This window comes from Hippoglossus hippoglossus, chromosome 4, assembly GCF_009819705.1.
Source record: "Hippoglossus hippoglossus isolate fHipHip1 chromosome 4, fHipHip1.pri, whole genome shotgun sequence".
Taxonomy (NCBI): domain Eukaryota; kingdom Metazoa; phylum Chordata; class Actinopteri; order Pleuronectiformes; family Pleuronectidae; genus Hippoglossus; species Hippoglossus hippoglossus.
Window position 1 is genome coordinate 18,369,538 of NC_047154.1, and position 19,152 is coordinate 18,388,689.

At 41.9% G+C, this 19,152-nt stretch overlaps 1 protein-coding gene across 18 annotated transcripts in view; it reads right to left on the bottom strand.

The window, feature by feature from the left end:
- Positions 1-13,323: 13,323 nt before the first annotated feature.
- ptprsa (protein tyrosine phosphatase receptor type Sa) overlaps positions 13,324-19,152 on the bottom strand; it is a 227,817-nt gene continuing 221,988 nt past the window's right edge. For all 18 annotated transcript variants that reach the window (XM_034583994.1, XM_034583991.1, XM_034583988.1 and 15 more), the window contains 2 exons: positions 18,112-18,247; positions 13,324-17,643 (listed from right to left, as the gene is read on the bottom strand). In XM_034583994.1, coding sequence (XP_034439885.1) covers positions 17,575-17,643; positions 18,112-18,247 — 205 coding nt within the window. In that variant the 3' untranslated portion in view covers positions 13,324-17,574. The remainder of the gene's footprint in view (positions 17,644-18,111; positions 18,248-19,152) is intronic.

Below are 19,152 nucleotides of genomic sequence, written 5' to 3' on the forward strand. Positions count from 1 at the left end.
GGCTGAGCTCCGGGGCAGTGTGGATGTTTTCCTCCGACAAATGCAGAACCGATATTCCCTCATCTAATCCTCATGCGGCAGATGAAAGGGGTTGGAGATAAGGAGTGGAACGCTGAATGTCCAAATAACCACAATTTAATGCATACAAACAATCCTTTGGGCTTCACGCACTGGGTGTATGAGTAAAGACTCTTGGGAGAAAACAGATGACAAGCAGAGTGAAGCCAAGATTAGAGGTGTAATGTTGAAGAAACCAGTTTTGCTCCATCATGTATTTACCACGGCAGAGCCTGTTGTAAACATGCTTGTTTGGAACGAGGCCTGCGTTAATGCTCTGGAGCTACTTCACAATGATGCATTGTCATTAGTGAGTCTTCCTCTAACACAATGTACTGTCACTTTTTATTGTGTGTGTGCTGGACATTGTTTTCAAAGCATTTTATATGCAGTCTATAATGCAGGGGGAAGTTTGTGTTCATTCTACCTGGTTCATCTGCAGTCAAGATGTTTATAGTGAATGTTTTTTCATAAGATGAAACTAAACTTACTTTCTTACTGTTCATGTGTGTGGCTTATATATGAGTTTGAATGATGGACTCTTTTCATACATTGCATGTCGGCTGTGTCTGTTAATCAACCGACACGATCATCAGACCCAACTTTACCACTTTTCAAAACAAAAGCCCTGTAAATTCAGCTCGATACAAAGCATTGCAACAACAAAAGGAATGTTGTGCTTCTACTTTGAAGACCACTTGCTGAAGAGGAAGTGCTTCTATGAAGGCTGTTGCCATGACGAAAATATGCGAGCATCCCAAGCACATTTTCATTAGGTGAATTGCAATTAGAATATTTTCATTGTGTTCTGTGTGCAGTGAATTTCTGTACTTAGTTGTGACTGGGACCAACCACTGCCACGTCTTCTAGCAGCTAATAATACTAGTATGTCTCATGATTGTTACATCCTGTGTGTACTACAACAAAAATACTCAATGGGGTTTAGAGACCAGAGGGCTTTTTGAAAAATAAAGTCAAAAAAGGAACAAACAAGAAGCAGGAGAACAACGGCAGCGCCGACCACATCTCTCTTTGTAGTGGCCTCGCTGTTCCCCGCTGCCGCGAAACTGAAGCCTCCAGCTGCTGGGAAGGAACAAACAGGTGCTGCTCAGTTGAGCTCCAAACTGGTCTATTTGGTATCTAATCGCATTAACGGTCAGGTGCTAATGTCCTCAGGTTGACACTTTAGTTCCTCATCACTGGTAGTTGGCGAGCGAGACGCGGTTTCTGGAGCACACAATGATGGAGGTTTAAATGGAGCACGGAGCGGTGCACTCTACAGTTTGAGGTGCTGACACACGCAAACCATCAAGGCTGCAAAAGTCTTAAAAACATGCAGATGAATGAAAACAACATGCCACCAGAGCAGCTGTCTGGTGGCATGCCAGCGCTGCACGAATAAACTGTGATTACTCAACCATTCATTCAGCTGTGGATGTGTTTTCGTCACATTCGCCTATTTTTACACTCAGATATTTTGCTAAAACAAAAGTTGCAAGTTCTACCAAACATCAGGGCTTCAGCTCTTCAGACAAAACAGTGTCCAGATATAGAATGAGAATGTGAAGACAGACCAAACTAAACGATGGACGCTCTGCTGGATCGTTGAATTTCATCTCGACCTGCTCTTGTATATTTTACTTAAAGGGGACATAGCATGCAAATTCCACTTTGTTAGTGCTTCTTCACGTTAATGTGGGTATCTGGCATGTCTACCAACCCAAAAACTCTGGGAAAAAAACACTCGCGCGTTTTGTTATGGTTCCTCTAAGTCAGAAACGTCATGCTTGAGTGACTCGATTGAGCTTCCTGGGTTTTGTGTCGTAACAAGGCACTGGAAGTCTCCCTACATGGCCTTGGCCCACCCCCCACCTCATCCCCCCCACCCCCCCACACTCGTTACGCCGGGTTTACACCGGAGGCAGCGAGGCTGCGAGGCAGCGAGGCAGCGCCGTTCCCAAGCGCGCAGCCGCCTGGCTGTTCACACGGGACGAGCATTTCTCCGCGCTGGTCAGCCCGCGATTCACTCACATGTGGCATTTGTCTGGATCGTTGGGACTGGGAGGCTGCAGCAGTTGCTCGGGCGCGACCGCTCGCTCTCCCATGCGTGAGCTGGAATTTGTGTCAACGCCACACAGCCAGCAGTGTGGAAGACGTCCGCAGTGTTCAGCACTACTGTAACACTGGCACAAACACACAGAGCCCCCCCACTCGTTACGCCGGGTTTACACCGGACGCGGAAGCGCCACTGCGAGGCAGCGCAGCGCCGTTCTCAAGCGCGCAGCCGCCTGGCTGTTCACACGGGACGTGCATTTCTCCACACTGGTCAGCCCCATAGACTGTATATATAAGGTCAGCCCGCGATTCTGCTTTCTCCACTTGTTGTTGTTGTGGATGGGCAGAGGGGGACATTTAATTATGTGATTGGGAAAATTAAAACTCCAGGACAACAGAAGGGGAATACAAAGTATGGGATGCATATTTGATAATTTATATCATATAAAATATGTAATTTATATCGTTTAAAATCATGGGGGGAGAGGGGGAGGGGGGAGCTGGCTAATTAGCATTTAAAGGAACAGGCACTCAAAACAGGTCACTCTGTGGAGGGCTGTTTTATACAGGGTAAAAAGGGTGCTGTTTTAAATGATCCTTGTGGTATTTTGACCAAAGTATGTTACAGACATTTCATTGAGACCCCAAGGAACCATATCAACTTGTGGTAAAATGGGCATGCTATGTCCCCTTTAAAGGTCTTTTTAAAAACACAATATCAAACAGACCTCAAGCGACCACAGACTTTCAACAGTTTCCAGACAAACTTATAACTCATTGACTGACAGAGGATTTCTTCCCTGAAACATTTCCCAAGTAAAATCCTTTCACAGACCAGACGTAAAACTTTCCACTCTTGATTCCAGAATCAACTTCAGTCATTAGTCTGGGAAGAAAAATTAGATGTTTTTTGTAAAATCACCGAGTCTCACTGCTCGTCTGTGGAGAGATACCAGAAGGAGGAAACATGCACATAGGTAAACATTTTTTAAACAGCTATAGGCTCAAAGAGACCTGAATAAACTTACTGTCGTCTTCTTCCTCTTCTTCTGGGGTTTCACCATGAGAAGAATCAATAAATAAGTTATTAGAATAATTCAATAAAGGAAGGTTTAAAAACCACAGGCACAGTCAGGGCAGCTACAGTTTTAGGTCCTACAAAAAACTCTCCCGACTTCCAAGGCCTCCTCCCCGGGTGTTAAATTAAGAAAAATAAGTCATGATATCATGACAATAAATAACAGCAGCAATAAATATAATAAATACAATTCACAGAAGTATATTTAGTGTTATTTGAACTGATTAAGACCACCTGAAATAAGCATTTATGCAAGATAGAGTGCTGGGGAATATATTTAAAAAATCCACACAGAACTGAATTTTAAAATGACTTTTTTAACCCTTACCTTAAGTGTTATAAAATAAAACCACACTGAGATTAAAATAAACACTCTGAGGTCAGTCAAATATCATAAAGGTGTATATGAATATATCCTTTTGTATGCATGTGTGATATAGTGTAACTCTAACCCCAAGGCAGGTCAGTGTAAAGAAGAATATTTAATCTGAATAAACAACAGATCAACAAGAGTTGAGGAAAACAGAAAATCGAAAGGACAAAAGGAACAAGAGTGGACGACAGCTGGACTCAGCAAGGAGCCGATCAGAAGCATGAGAACAAAGAACTGATATCAGAGAGGTTAAATACCCCAGGAGAGGCAGAGATAACTGCAACAGACAATCACACAAGTGGGAAACTAGAAGACGACAGGAAGTTAAACCACAAACACAACATAAAAAAACGTCAAAACAGGAAATAAAAGTTCAAACAGTCCAAAAATCCAGAAGAATCCAGTCGTTCTCAGAATGCCTGAGGTAAAAAGTTTCCAGATTTACCCTGAAATGATCATGATATGTGGGTATTTTGCATTGACATGGTGAAAATGTTTTAATACACGTCCAATATCTTTTCAAAACATTTCTCTTGTGTTGTTATTTTACTTTACTAAATCAAAAAACTAGGTTATGTCAATTACTCCAAGGTACACACATGAGGGGATAAGACATTCTTTATCTTGTATCCTTGGCTGAGAAAATAAATTACTAACGTCTGCCTGAGAGATTCAGATCATAACATTACCGACCATTCTGAAACATTTAAATCACAATTAACTTTGCACCATTAGTCCCCAACAAGTGTGTTTGCAGTAAAACTAGTGCATCTTGTTGTACTTTTCATACTCAGATCCACAATAACCCAGTAAATTACATTATTCTTCTGTGAAGCTAAAACCTGCAAAGGATTTCCTTGACCGAATACAAGTGTTTTATTTTGAACTCACCACCGAAACACATGTCCTCTTCCAATGTCGCCTGCATCCATCATACTCACACACACACATAGAAAACCCAAAACTTTATCCCTAAAGCCCAATTCATGGTTCTCCGTCGATGCTACGACATAGGTACGCACGTAGCCTACGCACAGGGTCGAGCATCTTACTGGTCTGGTCCACCTATTTACAAATTCTCTGGCGTCTCTGCTTACTCCAGAACAATGGCGAGTGTTACTAAGCGGATCGTGTTGGAGTTGGAGCTAATAGATGTTGAAGAGCAATTACGTTTTCTTAAAGAACTGCAATGAACAAAAGAAAGACGTCGTCCGTGTTCGTACCTTCAACCCAATTCAAAAATGGCGGCGAGTCAGCCGGAGATGCGATGCTACCAAGCGGACCAATCACAGCTCTTGCGGTTACATTTTTGGGGAGGTGCACGTCAGGGTACGGCATAGGGCTCTGCGTAGGGTACACGTCTACACATAGACTACGGCGTAGCTTTGACGCAGAAGCATGAATTGGGCTTCGTCTTCACATTTGACCACATTTGACTGAAAAAATAGTAATTTTAAGGTATTTTTCTATGCATTTCCCTGAACACCAGTGTCCCCAGTAGCATTTATCCAGAGTGCTGCATTTTTCACCCAACTTAACCTTAACCATGACCACTGCATTCCTAACCAGCACCTCAGAAAGGATGTTTTGCCTCACAAGGACTGAACTTTTGTCTCCCACACACACACATGTTTGTACATCTATTTTAGGCCACTCATGGTCAATATGCATTCCGTAGCCCCTGCTCTAACACTAACCTAAACCTAATTCTAACCCTAATCCTACACACAGTTTGGGCAGCAACCCTGCATTAACTTCCATTCATTGTGGCCTAACCAAAACCCAATCCCTCGTCTAACCCGTGACTAATTCATCTTAACCAAAACCACAATTCACATCTGACCCCAAATCTTAACAAGGACCTCAGGCATGACATTTTCTCTCATGAGCACCAGGCCTTGGTCCCCATGAGGGTCAGTGTTTATGCTGGAAAAGGAGGAGTTCACACACACACACACACACACACACACACACACACACACACACACACACACACACACACACACACACACACACACACACATACATCTGTTTTTCTATTTCTGTAGCCGACACACATCCATCTACAGTGCACCGGCCCTGGAGCGGGCTGCTGCCTCTTTACCCTAATGAGCTGTAAATGTGTAGAGCAGACGATATGGAGCACCAGAGCTTCGTGGGAAAACAACTGACTGAACTTTGCCTGAACTCAGCCAGCGGGTCGTACCTGTGGCAAATGCCTCCATGGAAGCAGCGCAGACACAACAAATATGTTTTATTCTGCTATTAAAAACTCGAAGCAAGGCAACAATGGATTGGACAATACGGGGCCCTGGAAAAATGCCTGTAAGAGCTGCAGATGATTTTCTTTTGGTCTCCTGATGGATGTGAACGTACCTTGAAAAGAAAATAGCTGAAAATAGAAGGTCTCCTCTCACGTCACCCCCCATCCACGTCTGCAGGCATGTTGGAGCTGACATGTAAGGGCCAATTAGATGAAAGGCAAGAGTCACATGGTTAGTACATGGTGACATCAACCTGTGTCTGTGAAGTGAGAAACGTTCTTTCATCAAAATTAGTATCTAAGGATATTTTACACATTTCAAACATTTCAGTGTTGACAATTTGCTTAAATGAGGCACATTGATGGGACTCATGTCATGTTTGCACAAGGACGTGAAGAGCCTCATCGTTGACCTGCAGTGCAAAGCAGCGTCCAGGTGTCATATGGTGAATTCACGTAGTTTTCGGAATAATCTGAAAAATGTGTTGCTGGCTCGGCAAATTCACATGAACATTCATGGTACATTATTTGCTGACCTCATCACCTTTACATCAACATATCAACAATAATTTTAATATCAGCTCTAAAATAGAGGCTTTTAAAGTCAACTTATCAAATGTTACACTGTTAGAAAATGTGCATATGCAAACTGAATGTCCATCTCTCACAAGCGCTACAAACAATATAACTTCTAGCCAATGCAGACATTTTGGAGCAGGCGTTTTAAATTATTTATACACCTGTAACGTCTGATCCCTTTTCTTTGCTATTGGTGTTGTTCAAATGCTCCAAACACATAAAAACAACACGTTTACAGACTCCAACTTCACAACTCTGGAAATGGGCCCTTCAGCTGATTTCAGACTGACACAATCATCAGGTTCCAATCCAGTTGCAACGTTACTTCAATATAAAAAACATTATTATTATTATGATTATGATTATCTTGATTATTATGATTATTATATATTAAATGCACTTGCGCTCATTTTGTGGAGGAGGACGTGTTGGTCTTAAAATGAGGTGTGGTCCGGTGTTTGTGCTTTGACTTTATGCTCTTGTCACATTGTGTGTGGCTGAGACAAAGTCAGACCCAACAAGTCCACACTGAAGAAACTACAGCAGGCAAAAGGATGAAATATCTGAAATATACAAAATGTACCTCATCACATATTTCACACTCAAAACAGAGCAATTCAAACTTATTATCAGTCACAACAGCTTCACTTCAAGTATAATATATAAATAGTTTATACTCATAATGCCACTTTCATTTTAAAATAACTTTGTTGGTCCACTGGAAAGCTCTTCATGAAGCTGCCTGGTCCCTGATATAATAATGATCTCACAGTCCAGTAACACCGAGGAGACAGTGAAGCAGTTAATGTGTTCTGTGTAACAGAGGAGGTTGTGATCTGTCTTTAAAAAGATTCATAGTTAATGAAAAATGAAGAAACTGGGCTCTCCCTATCATACAAGACCTTAAATGGACTTTTGTTTTACGTGAATTAAATCATATCAGCCAACATAAATAATTGAATACAAAAGCGGAGGACTCAGAGTCCAATGAAAATAAATTAATTCAATGTGATGACTAAAGAGTTTATGGGTAAATGATAAAATTATGACCCAAATGATCAACTGCAAACATCCATTATAACTCACAGACTGGTTAGTGTGCTCATCTTAGTTTTTTACTTCCAAATAAAGTGGTGTTGTACAGGCCCGCTCAGCTTTTGGCTTGTTTAAAGTCGGGATGATTGTTGGTCTTATTAACCTGTTGAACCTTTTATTGTGTTGTGAAATCTCAGCACTGTCTCTGGTCCTTACCGCCTTATCATAACAGTGAGAGCCGAGGGCTGTGGCTAAGAAAACAGGTCTAAATGGTAATAAACCAAAGCTTCTCTTTCAGCAAACAACCAGACTCTGTGTGACTACTTTCTATTATGTAATTTATAAAGATGAGATGATTGAGGGGCGGCACGTTGCCCCAGAGGGTTCTGGGTTCAAACCTAACGGCCAACCAGGACCTTTCTGTTTGGAGTTTGCATTTTCTCCCTGTGTCTCTGTGGGTTTTTGGGGGTATGACAGCTTCCTCTCACAGTCAACACATGCAGCTTAGGTTTAGTGTTGACACTAACTTGCCTGTGTACGGCTCGGAACAACGGACCAACAGACCTGATGGACCTGAACCATGGTGTAGTTTGTTTGCAGTGGGAGAACTTTCGGACTTTCAGACCAATTGAAACCCCCAGCCAGTCAATGTGCGACCTGTACAGGATGTACCTCTCACCCAGTGTCACCTGGGAGTGGCTCCAGACTGGATAGATAGATAGATGGATGGATGGATAGATGGATAGATGGATAGATGGATAGATGGATGATGGATGGATAAAGTGATAGATAGATAGATGGATAGAGGGATGGATAGAGGGATGGATAGATGAATGGATAGATGGATAGATGGATAGATGGATAGATGGATAGATAAAGTGATAGATAGATAGATGGATAGATGGATGGATAGATAGATGGATAGATGGATAGATGGATAGATGGATGATGGATGGATAAAGTGATAGATAGATAGATGGATAGAGGGATGGATAGATGAATGGATAGATGGATAGATGGATAGATGGATAGATAAAGTGATAGATAGATAGATGGATAGAGGGATGGATGGATGGATGGATGCATAGATGGATAGATGGATAGATGGATAGAGGGATGGATGGATGGATGGATGGATGCATAGATGGACAGATGGATAGATGATGGATACATGGATGGATGATGGAGCTGATGAACACACACAGACAGATTTTGATCTTCAGTGGAAGCAGTTTTTAGTAAACCTGTCACACTCAGCAGGTTCAGACTAAACAAACATCACATGGCTTCTGTTGTGTTAGTGAAACTAGAATCATGATGCATTATGGTCATTTTGAAGCTGGATTTCTCCGCTCTGCACTCCGATGGGATTTCATTGTGCTGAAGTGGACATGTTTACAGGGAGGCTCTAATGGCTCCACTGCAGATGGTTTCATGTGTCCTTAATCATGTCCGTAAAATTCACTCGGAGCAGATTACACTGTAGGGTTTTTATTCTCTGCCATCATTCTCATGCTCTGTTTCCCATTACACAACCATTATCTCTATAATGCTGAGCCTATCTAACCATGAAGAGAGCGTCGCTGACATTTGAAACCAACGTCTCTTTTGGAAACAACAGTTTGTGGGAACAGTTTTCTGGACACATCATCGGACACATTTTTAAGAAGTTCAGAGTTTAGAGCTCTCGGAGTTTGCAGGCCGTGGATGGTGCACTCCATCCCAGCCAAGTCATTATCTAACAGTGACTCTCTCCAGACACATTCCTTGTCCGTTTATGGGCATATGTAGAAAAAAAGACTTAACGAGAGAGATGTGCTTTTCATCTGAGCCACGGAGCCCGAATTACATCCTGCTTTAAACACTGGATCAAACACCTCAGCACAGAAACGCTTTGAGGAGCAGACGCGACAGAGGAAATATTTCTCTCTTCATTAGTTTGTATGTGTGTGTGTGTGTGTGTGTGTGTGTGTGTGTGTGTGTGTCTGTGAGCAGATGTAAAGTATGATCAGCTCTTTTTTTTTGATGACTGGTTTAAAAAAATCTGACCATTAAAACTGAGAAAGATAATCTTATGCTTCATTTTAACTGAACAATTATGTGAACTGAATAATACATCAGATATTAAACATGTTTTTTATATATTATTTCAGCATATTACAGCAAAACTATAGACCCAACTGATGCAGATTTTTAGAGTCACATGCCGATACTGATATAAGGTTGTAAAACATTTTCTGATCCTGATACCTCGACCAATAAAAACATTAAAAAACTGTCAATCATTCCTTGAATGTCGTTATCAAACCCTAATGACAAGGGAATGCAAATTGAGGTTGTTTTTTTTTACAGTTTAACAATAAACTGTATTATAAGTAACTATAAATAAAAAGAAAACACAAACAAAACAACATATTTTTGACATGAGATATAAACATAAATTGACCTTTTCTTCAAAATCTCACAATCAGGGTTTATTGCCAAATAGGTTCACACATATAAGGAATTGATGTGGTGTGTTTGTGCAAGCATAAACATCAAAATTTCCAAAACATAGCAAACAATATAAATATAAAACTATTATAAGCACGAGAAAAAGGATCATGCAATAGGTTGTAGACACTAGAATTCCAGTGTGTACAGTGACTGTTATTGGCCACGGAAAGTTCAACTAATTCCACTGATGAGCACAAAAATGATAATAAATCAGATGATATTTATGAGCTCTTCTCTAATGAAAGAGCTCCGGGTATCACGGCAGAAAACACAACGAGACAAAAAGTGCACACAAACACACCGAGGCGCCATCTTGTTTTCATGCCCTGGTCCTAAACATTAGAAAATCACCTTTCGACACCTGAAGCTCAAACCATGGAGAAGAAGTGAAGAAGTGAAGAGACACTAAATATCTTGGTATTAAAACATATTCACTACAATGTGGGAAAATGCTTTCAGAAGTGATCGCTTATGACTTGTTTGTTTTTTTAATGGTGGTTCAATTTCTTATTCAACAACAAAGCTGGTGACTGAAAATGTGTTTGTAATTTGCATCTTTAGAAATGAAGCATTGCACTTGCAAAACATTTTTCATGATCCTAGACCATAAACGTTTGTGACTAATTCCATCTCAGTCCCTCTAATATTCTATCGTTCAGCCATAACTAGAACAAGGACACTAGCATGGCTAAGTGTAGGAATGGGGCAATAACAATGTAGAGAGAAAGAAAGAGAGAGAGACGGAATAAATGTTGGTGAAAGTGAGAGAAAAGAGGGAGAGTGAGAGGGAAACTGTGGAGCAAGAGGCAGCTTCTCCTCCCTGAGCAACAGGGACCTGTTTTTTAATAGCAGCAATCCGTCAGTGGTGGAGCCCTGCTCGGACACAGATACAGAAATGATGACGGCAACATAAGACAGATTATAGGAAATAACGGCACAAGGGCATAAACACAGGAGCCGTGTCACAGCTCAGCTTTAAAATGCCAGCGTTCAGTGCTGGAGCAGGCCGTCCCCACAGGAACAACAGGAATAATAAGTAAGTAATGCAGCAATTTCAGCAAGAAACAAAAATATGTGACTGTAGAGTGAAGCAGAATTTGTTGTATTTGTGTATTTACATCATCAACAGGTTTTTAAATACACAGATTCCTTGTTTTGCTGTGTTGAGAATAACAAGGTAAAACTTATCACAAAGCAAATCCAATAATAGTCTAGTGTCCCTGGAGAGGACGATGCGTTTCAACACGTCATCTGTGTTAATCTCTTATTTAATTGAATCACCTCTGTGGTTAAGATGAAAGTGGAAGCTCCACATGATGTCCAGCAGATGGCAGCAGAGGCATTTGAGAGAACAATCAGAGGCCTCACTTTTCTGAAAGGGAAGAAGAAGCAGCATTTAGTCAAACCCCAGTTTGGAGAGAGAAGGGATTTAAAGTGTAATGAAACCAGTAAAATGATTTTTATTAGCTGGAGTCTTGTGTTTTCAAATGGTTTAAACGTGTGTAATTTATCTGTCTATTTATCCGTCCATCCATCCATCTGCTTTGCTTTGCCCATCAACGTCACCCCGGTGCTTTATGGGCCCGTGCTTGAGTCATGGTGGTGACATTCAGTGATAATGATTTGACAGGTAGATGGAGCAGATCCATCACTTTTACTCGGAGAATAACCTGAGGTGGGAACAGATCCCGTCGTCTCTGCGTTTTATTTATTTATTACGGCTCCTCGGCCGCTCATCTACATGTCGGGGATCTCGAGGCGGGGCCGCGTTCCTCCTGTGAATCAGTAGGCATGAGGCGTGGCCTCCCTCCAACACCTCTACTCTTCTGGCTGAAGTTCAAATGTCGATAAATCTCTTATTATAAAAAAAGATAGTCATAAACACCTAATGGTCTGTCATGAATATTTTAGAGCCCTGGATATCTTACAGAAATGACCTCTGGAAAACCACAACCTTAACGCGGCACATCTGAGACGGATCACCTCCCCACGCCAGGGCCCGTCTTCCCGCTTCTCTCTTTTTGTCGTGGCACGATTTTGGATTGATTTGTCATTTGCGACAGAAAGAGCTTGGCCACGGGGCTGTGGATAATCCAATTTATCGCTTTGCCATTTATTACAAATTTCTGTGGCTTTTGGGTCCACTGTCACATCGATTCGTTGATTGCTTGCTTAGCTGGGTCCTAATGAGCTGCTGTCTGAATCACTGCATAATCGCCGCCCTAATTCACTTCCCCGCCTATACCCTCGCACTCGCTCGGCTGGCTCGCCACTATTAGGAAAGAATGGACTGAGAGCACGGATCTCTGCGCAGACAATTAGGAACGTCACCCTTGAAAACGGGAGTGTCGTTCTTTTGTGTTTTACCCTTTAATCAACGAGGGTCCCTCCATCGACGAGCTGCTTCCGGTGGCGAGGAACTCCACTCTGAATCTTCTGCAGGTTTCCCAGAGTCTGAGCCCTTGAAGTCATCGGAATGGGTCATTACACCAAGATTAGGTTCTTCAGCCTCAACATTTTTTATGATTGAATCAAAGATAATGCGTAAACTTTAAGTACGCATGCTGCTTTGACTGTAATAATGGCGTTTTCTTACACATTTTCAATATCTTGTCTGGATTGCAGTGCACTGTGACTACAACAGCCGTCACCTCCACTACATCCATGCATTGTCTTCCGAGGTAACCACACAAGCACAATCCCCCACACGTCCCCTGGCCACACTTCAGAGCTCTTCCTGGGGGATCCCGAGGCGTTCCCAGGCCAGTTAACACGTTTAATCCCTGCAGTGAATTCTGGGTCCACCCCGGGGGTCCCCTCCCGGTTGGGGCGTGCCCGGTAAACTCTTCCAACTACAACAGCCATTATATTTGCTGGATTTCCTCAAATGCGCTTTTCAGAAAAGTTAATTATTCCCCACCCTCTTGTCTTCCGCCCCCGTGCTTACATGTTTAGTCTTGGTATCAATAATTACACTGTAATTTGCAGGCTGTAATTTTTAAGGCGAGCGAGAGGCAAACACAGAAAGATTTGGCTGCAACACACCTTTCATTTGCAGACATTGTAGAGAGAGAGAGAGCAAAATACCACCAGGTGAAGGTCTACCTCTCCGACACTAAGGGCCTGCGTGGGTGGCATTTATCCAGCATGATGAGCGGCTCAAGGACACAGGAGGTGTTTGTGAGGAGGGCTGGTGGATAAATGTAGGAGGAAGGTAAACAAGATGTCTCTGGACAAAAGGAACAGACCACTTGTCCTTTGAGACCTCGTGTAGCACAGACGTGGCACAATTGAAGTCTTGCAGCAACAGAACTCTCGATTTGCATATTAAACACCAGCGGAATCGCGCCGTCCCACAATAAAATAAAAAGAAATCACAAGCCGAAGGATTTTCAGACAACATTTCTTTAATACAAAGTCAACATATCTACATACACAGTGGCTTTAAACCAATTATTGTTTCAGTTAGAATTAACAGTTTGAAAGTGATAGCACTTGGCCCTCATACAAAGGAAAGACTATTTTTGCCGGTTCTTTTTCCTGTCGCCGGTATGTTCTGTTTATGTTCTACTCTTTTTGATGTCATTTTTTTTTTTTTTGTTAGTGATGTTTTTTCTGTTTGTTAGTCCCTCCCCCGCCCAAATATTCGGCGACGTATTCCAGGAAAACTGTTTTCAAAAGTCTAGCATCTTTACATGAAGTCAAAATTGTTTACACATTGCACAAGCTTCCAAAGACTTCCTCGGGTTTCGGTTTTGACGTGCCGCCAACCCACCCCCCCTTTTTTAACCAGTCTTTTCAGAAGTGAGTTCCAGAAGTCCTCAGATGGTTTTAGATTTTTAGTTCGTTGTGAAACATATCAAGTTTCCCACTGTTCAGAAATGATGTGCTGAAAATGACGATTTGCAGCAAGTGTTTTTTTTTGGTTGTCTTGGGCTTCCGTTGGTTGCACCGCACTGCTTGTGTTTCACTTGAGCCCCGATTTCTTTCTGCATCCCATAACGAAACATGGTGGAACGGAAAAAGAAAAAAGCACAGATGATTCTATACAACTGCAACTGAACTGTTTCTGGCCTTTAGCTGAGCTGCGCTCTTCCGCCTGCCAATAGTATATTCGTGGTTTAAACCGTGTCATATTCGGTAGTTTGGACAGCTGGGAATCTTTTTGAGGTGGTTTGTGGGAAACTGAAGGAATGAGAAACACCCTTGGGTGCTACTGCTTCTCACAGCAGTGGAGGAATTAAGAGTCTACGCCTGTTTTTGTAGGAATTAGGACTTTGGAGGTGTAATTATATAAACACAACCAGTTTCTAGAGTTTTTGGAGCCCTCTGGTTGCAGAGAGGTTTAACTCAAGCTAATGCCAGGGCAAGAAAAAAGTCCTTGTCCACTTTACGGATGAGAAACGCAACCGACCCTTGAATTGACGTTTGATTAACAATTCAAGCGGTCAGAAGATGGAGTGGCTGAACCTCTCGGCAGATCACTGAAGCGGATTTCCTGCCCTCACTGAGGCGAGTGAAGTTTCCCAGTTTAAGAGGTGAAATTAAAGGCTGATGTTAAAAAAATAAAAGGGAGAGGTAATTAAAGACTATTGGGAGCAGGGCTGGAGAAAGGAGGAGAGAAAACAGGCTTTACAAACACCAGGAAGTCAGATATGAGCAGAACCTCAAAGTCTTTGCAGTTCTTGGCCCATTTAAAGTTTGAGATCTTCAGGGTCAAATGATACAAATACATATAATCTATATATTTGTTTATTTACAGGTATATTCTAGATCATAGTGTTTATCTAACAAAATGAATGACCACATTATGTCGGAAAATAATAAACGTTAAAGCAAAAAAGAGAAAGATCATTAGATTTTTCCTTGAAAGCTGTGAGGGTCGTAGTCTGTACACGGTCGTCCGAGGTACAGTCAAAAAGGTCAGTTATGAAATTTTTGATTAGATATTTTATAGACCAGTTGATCAACAGTTGCTCAAAAATAAAATAAGAAAATCTAAAGAATACTAATGCCTACAAGTTAATGACAATAAAGAATCTCAGCAAGGTTTAAAAAAATGGCGTCTCCTCATCGGCACAGAATCCACCCGGAGGGCAGAAGTTAAACATTGGTGAGCGGAGGCAGAGGAATCAGATCTAATCAACCCTCTGCTTCTTCTAAAGAAACACATAAGGTTTAAGAATAAAAATCAAATGAAGTTACAAACAAAATAAAATAATAAAAACCCATTATATCATGAAACATGAGCACTGGCTGGTATAAAAAAAGATGATGAGGAGAAAAAATTGAATTCATACTAAGTGTCTGGATATACTTTTATATTCTGCTTTTAAATATATATGTATGTGAGTGTGCATTTATTTATGTATATAGAAATACATACATATATGCGCACTTACGCACACTGACATGTTATATGTTTCTACAGTGAAAAAATAGAATGTCTTTTAACGTAATATGAACAAATAAGCATCTCGTCCTCTCCGGCTAATTTTAAAAAATGTGATACAACATCTCTGTTAAAAAACTAAACCCAAAAAAGAAAAAGAAAATAAAAAGTCAACTATGTAATGTAAAATAAGTTGTCATAATACAACATTAATGTTCCATAATGTTCCAATAACAATAAGGCTTTTTTGGAAATAAGAAAAGATTACACACAGTTCTGTCCTTTGCTCTGGTCTTTGTGCACAACCACCGGAAACCTTCGTCCGCACCAAAGCGCTGATCTCAAAATAAAAACCTGGTTATTTCAAAAAGCTTGATGTTCTTTTAAACTGTCAGACATTAACATTAGTGCGTCAACCTGCAGTTGTTTTTGGGGTATTTTGTTTCAAGTTTCTTCTCGTTTTGTTTTTCCTTAGGGATGTGCAAGTAAAGTATGTAGTACCAAAGAATTTCATTATCACATCATGGCCGTTGAGATCCGCGTCACCCACAGAGACATCGTCTATAAAACGAGGACGAAAAAAATAAAAAATAAAAAGAAAGCGTCTACTTTTGTTTATCCAACTGTCACCAAACACATACAGTGGAACTAGAAGGCCAATTCTTCAATCACATGAACGTAAAGCTTTGTAACTGCAACAGGCCTCTGCCGCTCTCGAGAGTCTTACACAATGAAATACATGATTATAGAGGAGGCTGGAAACAAAAGGAGGTCTTGGAGAAGTCCGGTGGAACCAGGATGTCGAGTGGATGGGCTTCTTCGCGTCACGTCCGCCCCGGGGGTGCGAGCGGTGAGCAGAGCTGGCATCTTTTTTGTTTGTCACTTTCCTCTCCCTCAAGAGTCACACGTACAGCATACACAATATAAGCAGCATGTTTGGTTTGACAGAAAAAAAAGATACAAAGTAAAAAGAGAATTCCTTTAAAAGACACAAAAGAAAAAGTTCCAAACGATGATGAGCATTGGTCACTGTACACAAAGAAAGCCCCGAACCCTTTTTCGGCAATCCTTGTTTGGGTGTTCCGTTCGTTCCAAAGCTTCCAGATTTATCTCTCACTCACGACGGTGGGTGTGGACACCTAAGCTCCATGATGCAATGGTTCCAAAGAGAGGGAGTGATTGTAAAAGATCATGGGACACGGTTGCCATTTCTCCCAGTTCGGCCGCAGCTTCCTGTAAAGGCAAGGTTCCCCCCCCCACCCCTTCCCGGATTCTCCTGGGGCACCTATTCACTGTAAATACATTGTGGTACAACGTCACTGAGGCCTCCACCTGGCTTAAGATACTGATTTTGCACAAGTTCACAATTCAAGAAACTAACTGAGCGTAAGATACTGTGTGTGTGTTGCCGCTTTCTTTCCGGCAACTACTGACAATGGCTCCTCGAGAACAGGCCGTCACGTGATGTATACATGATAGTTGAGTGTTACTCAGATCATTGGTGGAACAGTGTTAAACTCAAGATCTTGTTGATGCCTCATGGGGGCGTTCTCGTGCTTTTTTTACGTCTTCTCGATGTTTTGTTTCGTCCCATCATGTTTGTGTGACCAGAGTTTGGGGGAGAACCATTCGTGTTCACACGGGCAAACCTCGATTTTGGTCATTTCTCTGGATACCACTCGCAACATGTGTTGATAGAAATACTTGAACCCCTTTCACACCCAGTCATATCAAAAAAACAAGAAAGTCCCCCCGTCTTGGCTACATCCATCTGCCTCGCGCTGATTTTCGCTGTCGCCTTCTCCTTCATCACCTGTAGCTTGTTGCCGTTGTATCACGGAGATATTTTTGAGAAGAGAAAATGTCCACGAATGTTTACAATGTCCTCCACATTGAAACACTTGAGGTAAGGTAAGCAGTCTGACACTTTGATCGATTCCCGCCCCACCAGCTTGAGCCACAGCGTCCGTTCTCCTCTCCTGACGAGGATTCTCCTCTCTTGATGATGGGCAAATGTTTCCTCGCTTCCTCGAGAAGAGTCTGTTAATCGGGTTGGAATTTAAAATCTAATCTAACTTTGTTGGGCGTCATCTACAATGGGATCCTGTTTGGTGTGTCTGAACCGGCTGCGGTCTGCAGGTCGTCGTTTTAAATTTCAAAGTTTCTATGGCTCAGGAGACTGTTGTGGGGTGGGGGGGGGGGGGGCGACAGGATTCTGTGGGTGGGGGGGTGGGAGAGATGGCTTTTTACGTTGCATAGTGATCAAAGCTTCCTAAGTACTCCAGAGCTGCGTGGTAGCAGAATTGGTACTCATCCTGTAGGGGGTGGAGGAACAGACGAAATAACACATCAGGAATAAGTCTCAACAGGAGATGATCAATTTCAGACAATTATAAAAAACTAATACTTAAGACGTGAGAACTGGTATTTAATATTCACTGCAAAGAGGGATACTTCAAGTTTGTTCGTGTGTTAGTTGGTTTTATTATATATTTTTTGTGAATTCTTCAAAAAATAATGCAGAGATCTTTATGGAAAACAACCAGGCATGTGTGAAATGATAATGATTTGGATGTTGTTAATCAAAATGAATATTTAAATATTATATATTTATTCAGTTACTGTACGGTGACAAATATTCTTTTAAACTACATCAGAGAATGGATACGTAGCTTGCTTTTAATGTTTTCTCTGCACATGGTGTATGTGTCTGATCTCAATACGCAATATGGCAAATTGGCAAATGAGTCCCCTGTTAGGTTTGTGTCTGTGTGACCTCTGACCTCAGTCTGGACCATGGCCGGCCTCTGTGTCCGGAGCATCTTCACTGTCTGGAAGATATCGACCACGCCTTCGTAGCGCATTCTCTCCAGTACGATGCTGAGGGTGATGAAGACTCCAGTCCTGCCCACGCCAGCACTGCAAACACAGGATCAGAAAATCAATGAATAAGGATATAAATCTCGTTGCTTTGACACAGCGACGATGGATCTTTCGTTGTCGAGGGAACTTTTCTTTCTTTTGCTCATTGAGGTCCTCTAGCACATTATAATGTATGCACTTTGTCGTCCAATGGTGTACATTAGTTTTATAAAGAACTGAAAAATAAGAGTCTGGATTTTGTCACAAAAACCTTGCACAATGGCAGCTCTGTACTCGTTGAAAGCGCAGATAGCCAAAGATCCTGTCGAAGGCCGACGCAACAATGGCGAGGATGCGACGCTGTGATTCCACTTTTACTGAGCGCCCGTATTCCGGTCGAACACAAAGCGATCCCTCAAGGACGCACAGACGCATCATGCACACAAACAACTGAGCAAACATTTTGTCTCATTGAGCCCCCCTCCTCCCATGTGTAAGGGGAAAAAAAATAAAAAACCTCAGCCTGCTGCCACTGCCGCTTTCCAGAAATACAGACTGAGTCTTAACTCTGATCCTGAAATACTTGAGAGCTGCCTCTCTAAGCTGCTTTGCTGTGAAATGATTTCCACTTCACCAATGGAACAATAATTGATATGACAACAGATTTATTTGGGCTTCTTCCAGCCTCTGATGCTGTGCGGTTGAAAGAGGAGTAGAAGTGATGGCTGCTCTGTGTGTGTGTGTGTGTGTGTGTGTGTGTGTGTGTGTGTGTGTGTGTGTGTAGGGTAGAACACAGAAGCCTGACATAGGACAAAAGATGACTTATATGATTTGATAATAAATTAAAATGATATCTAACTGAGTCTTATCATGCCGAACATACAGTACAACCAACCCAGACACACATACACCCTCATGCAACCACCCGCCACCAACTCCCCGCACGCAGCAGTATCTCTCAG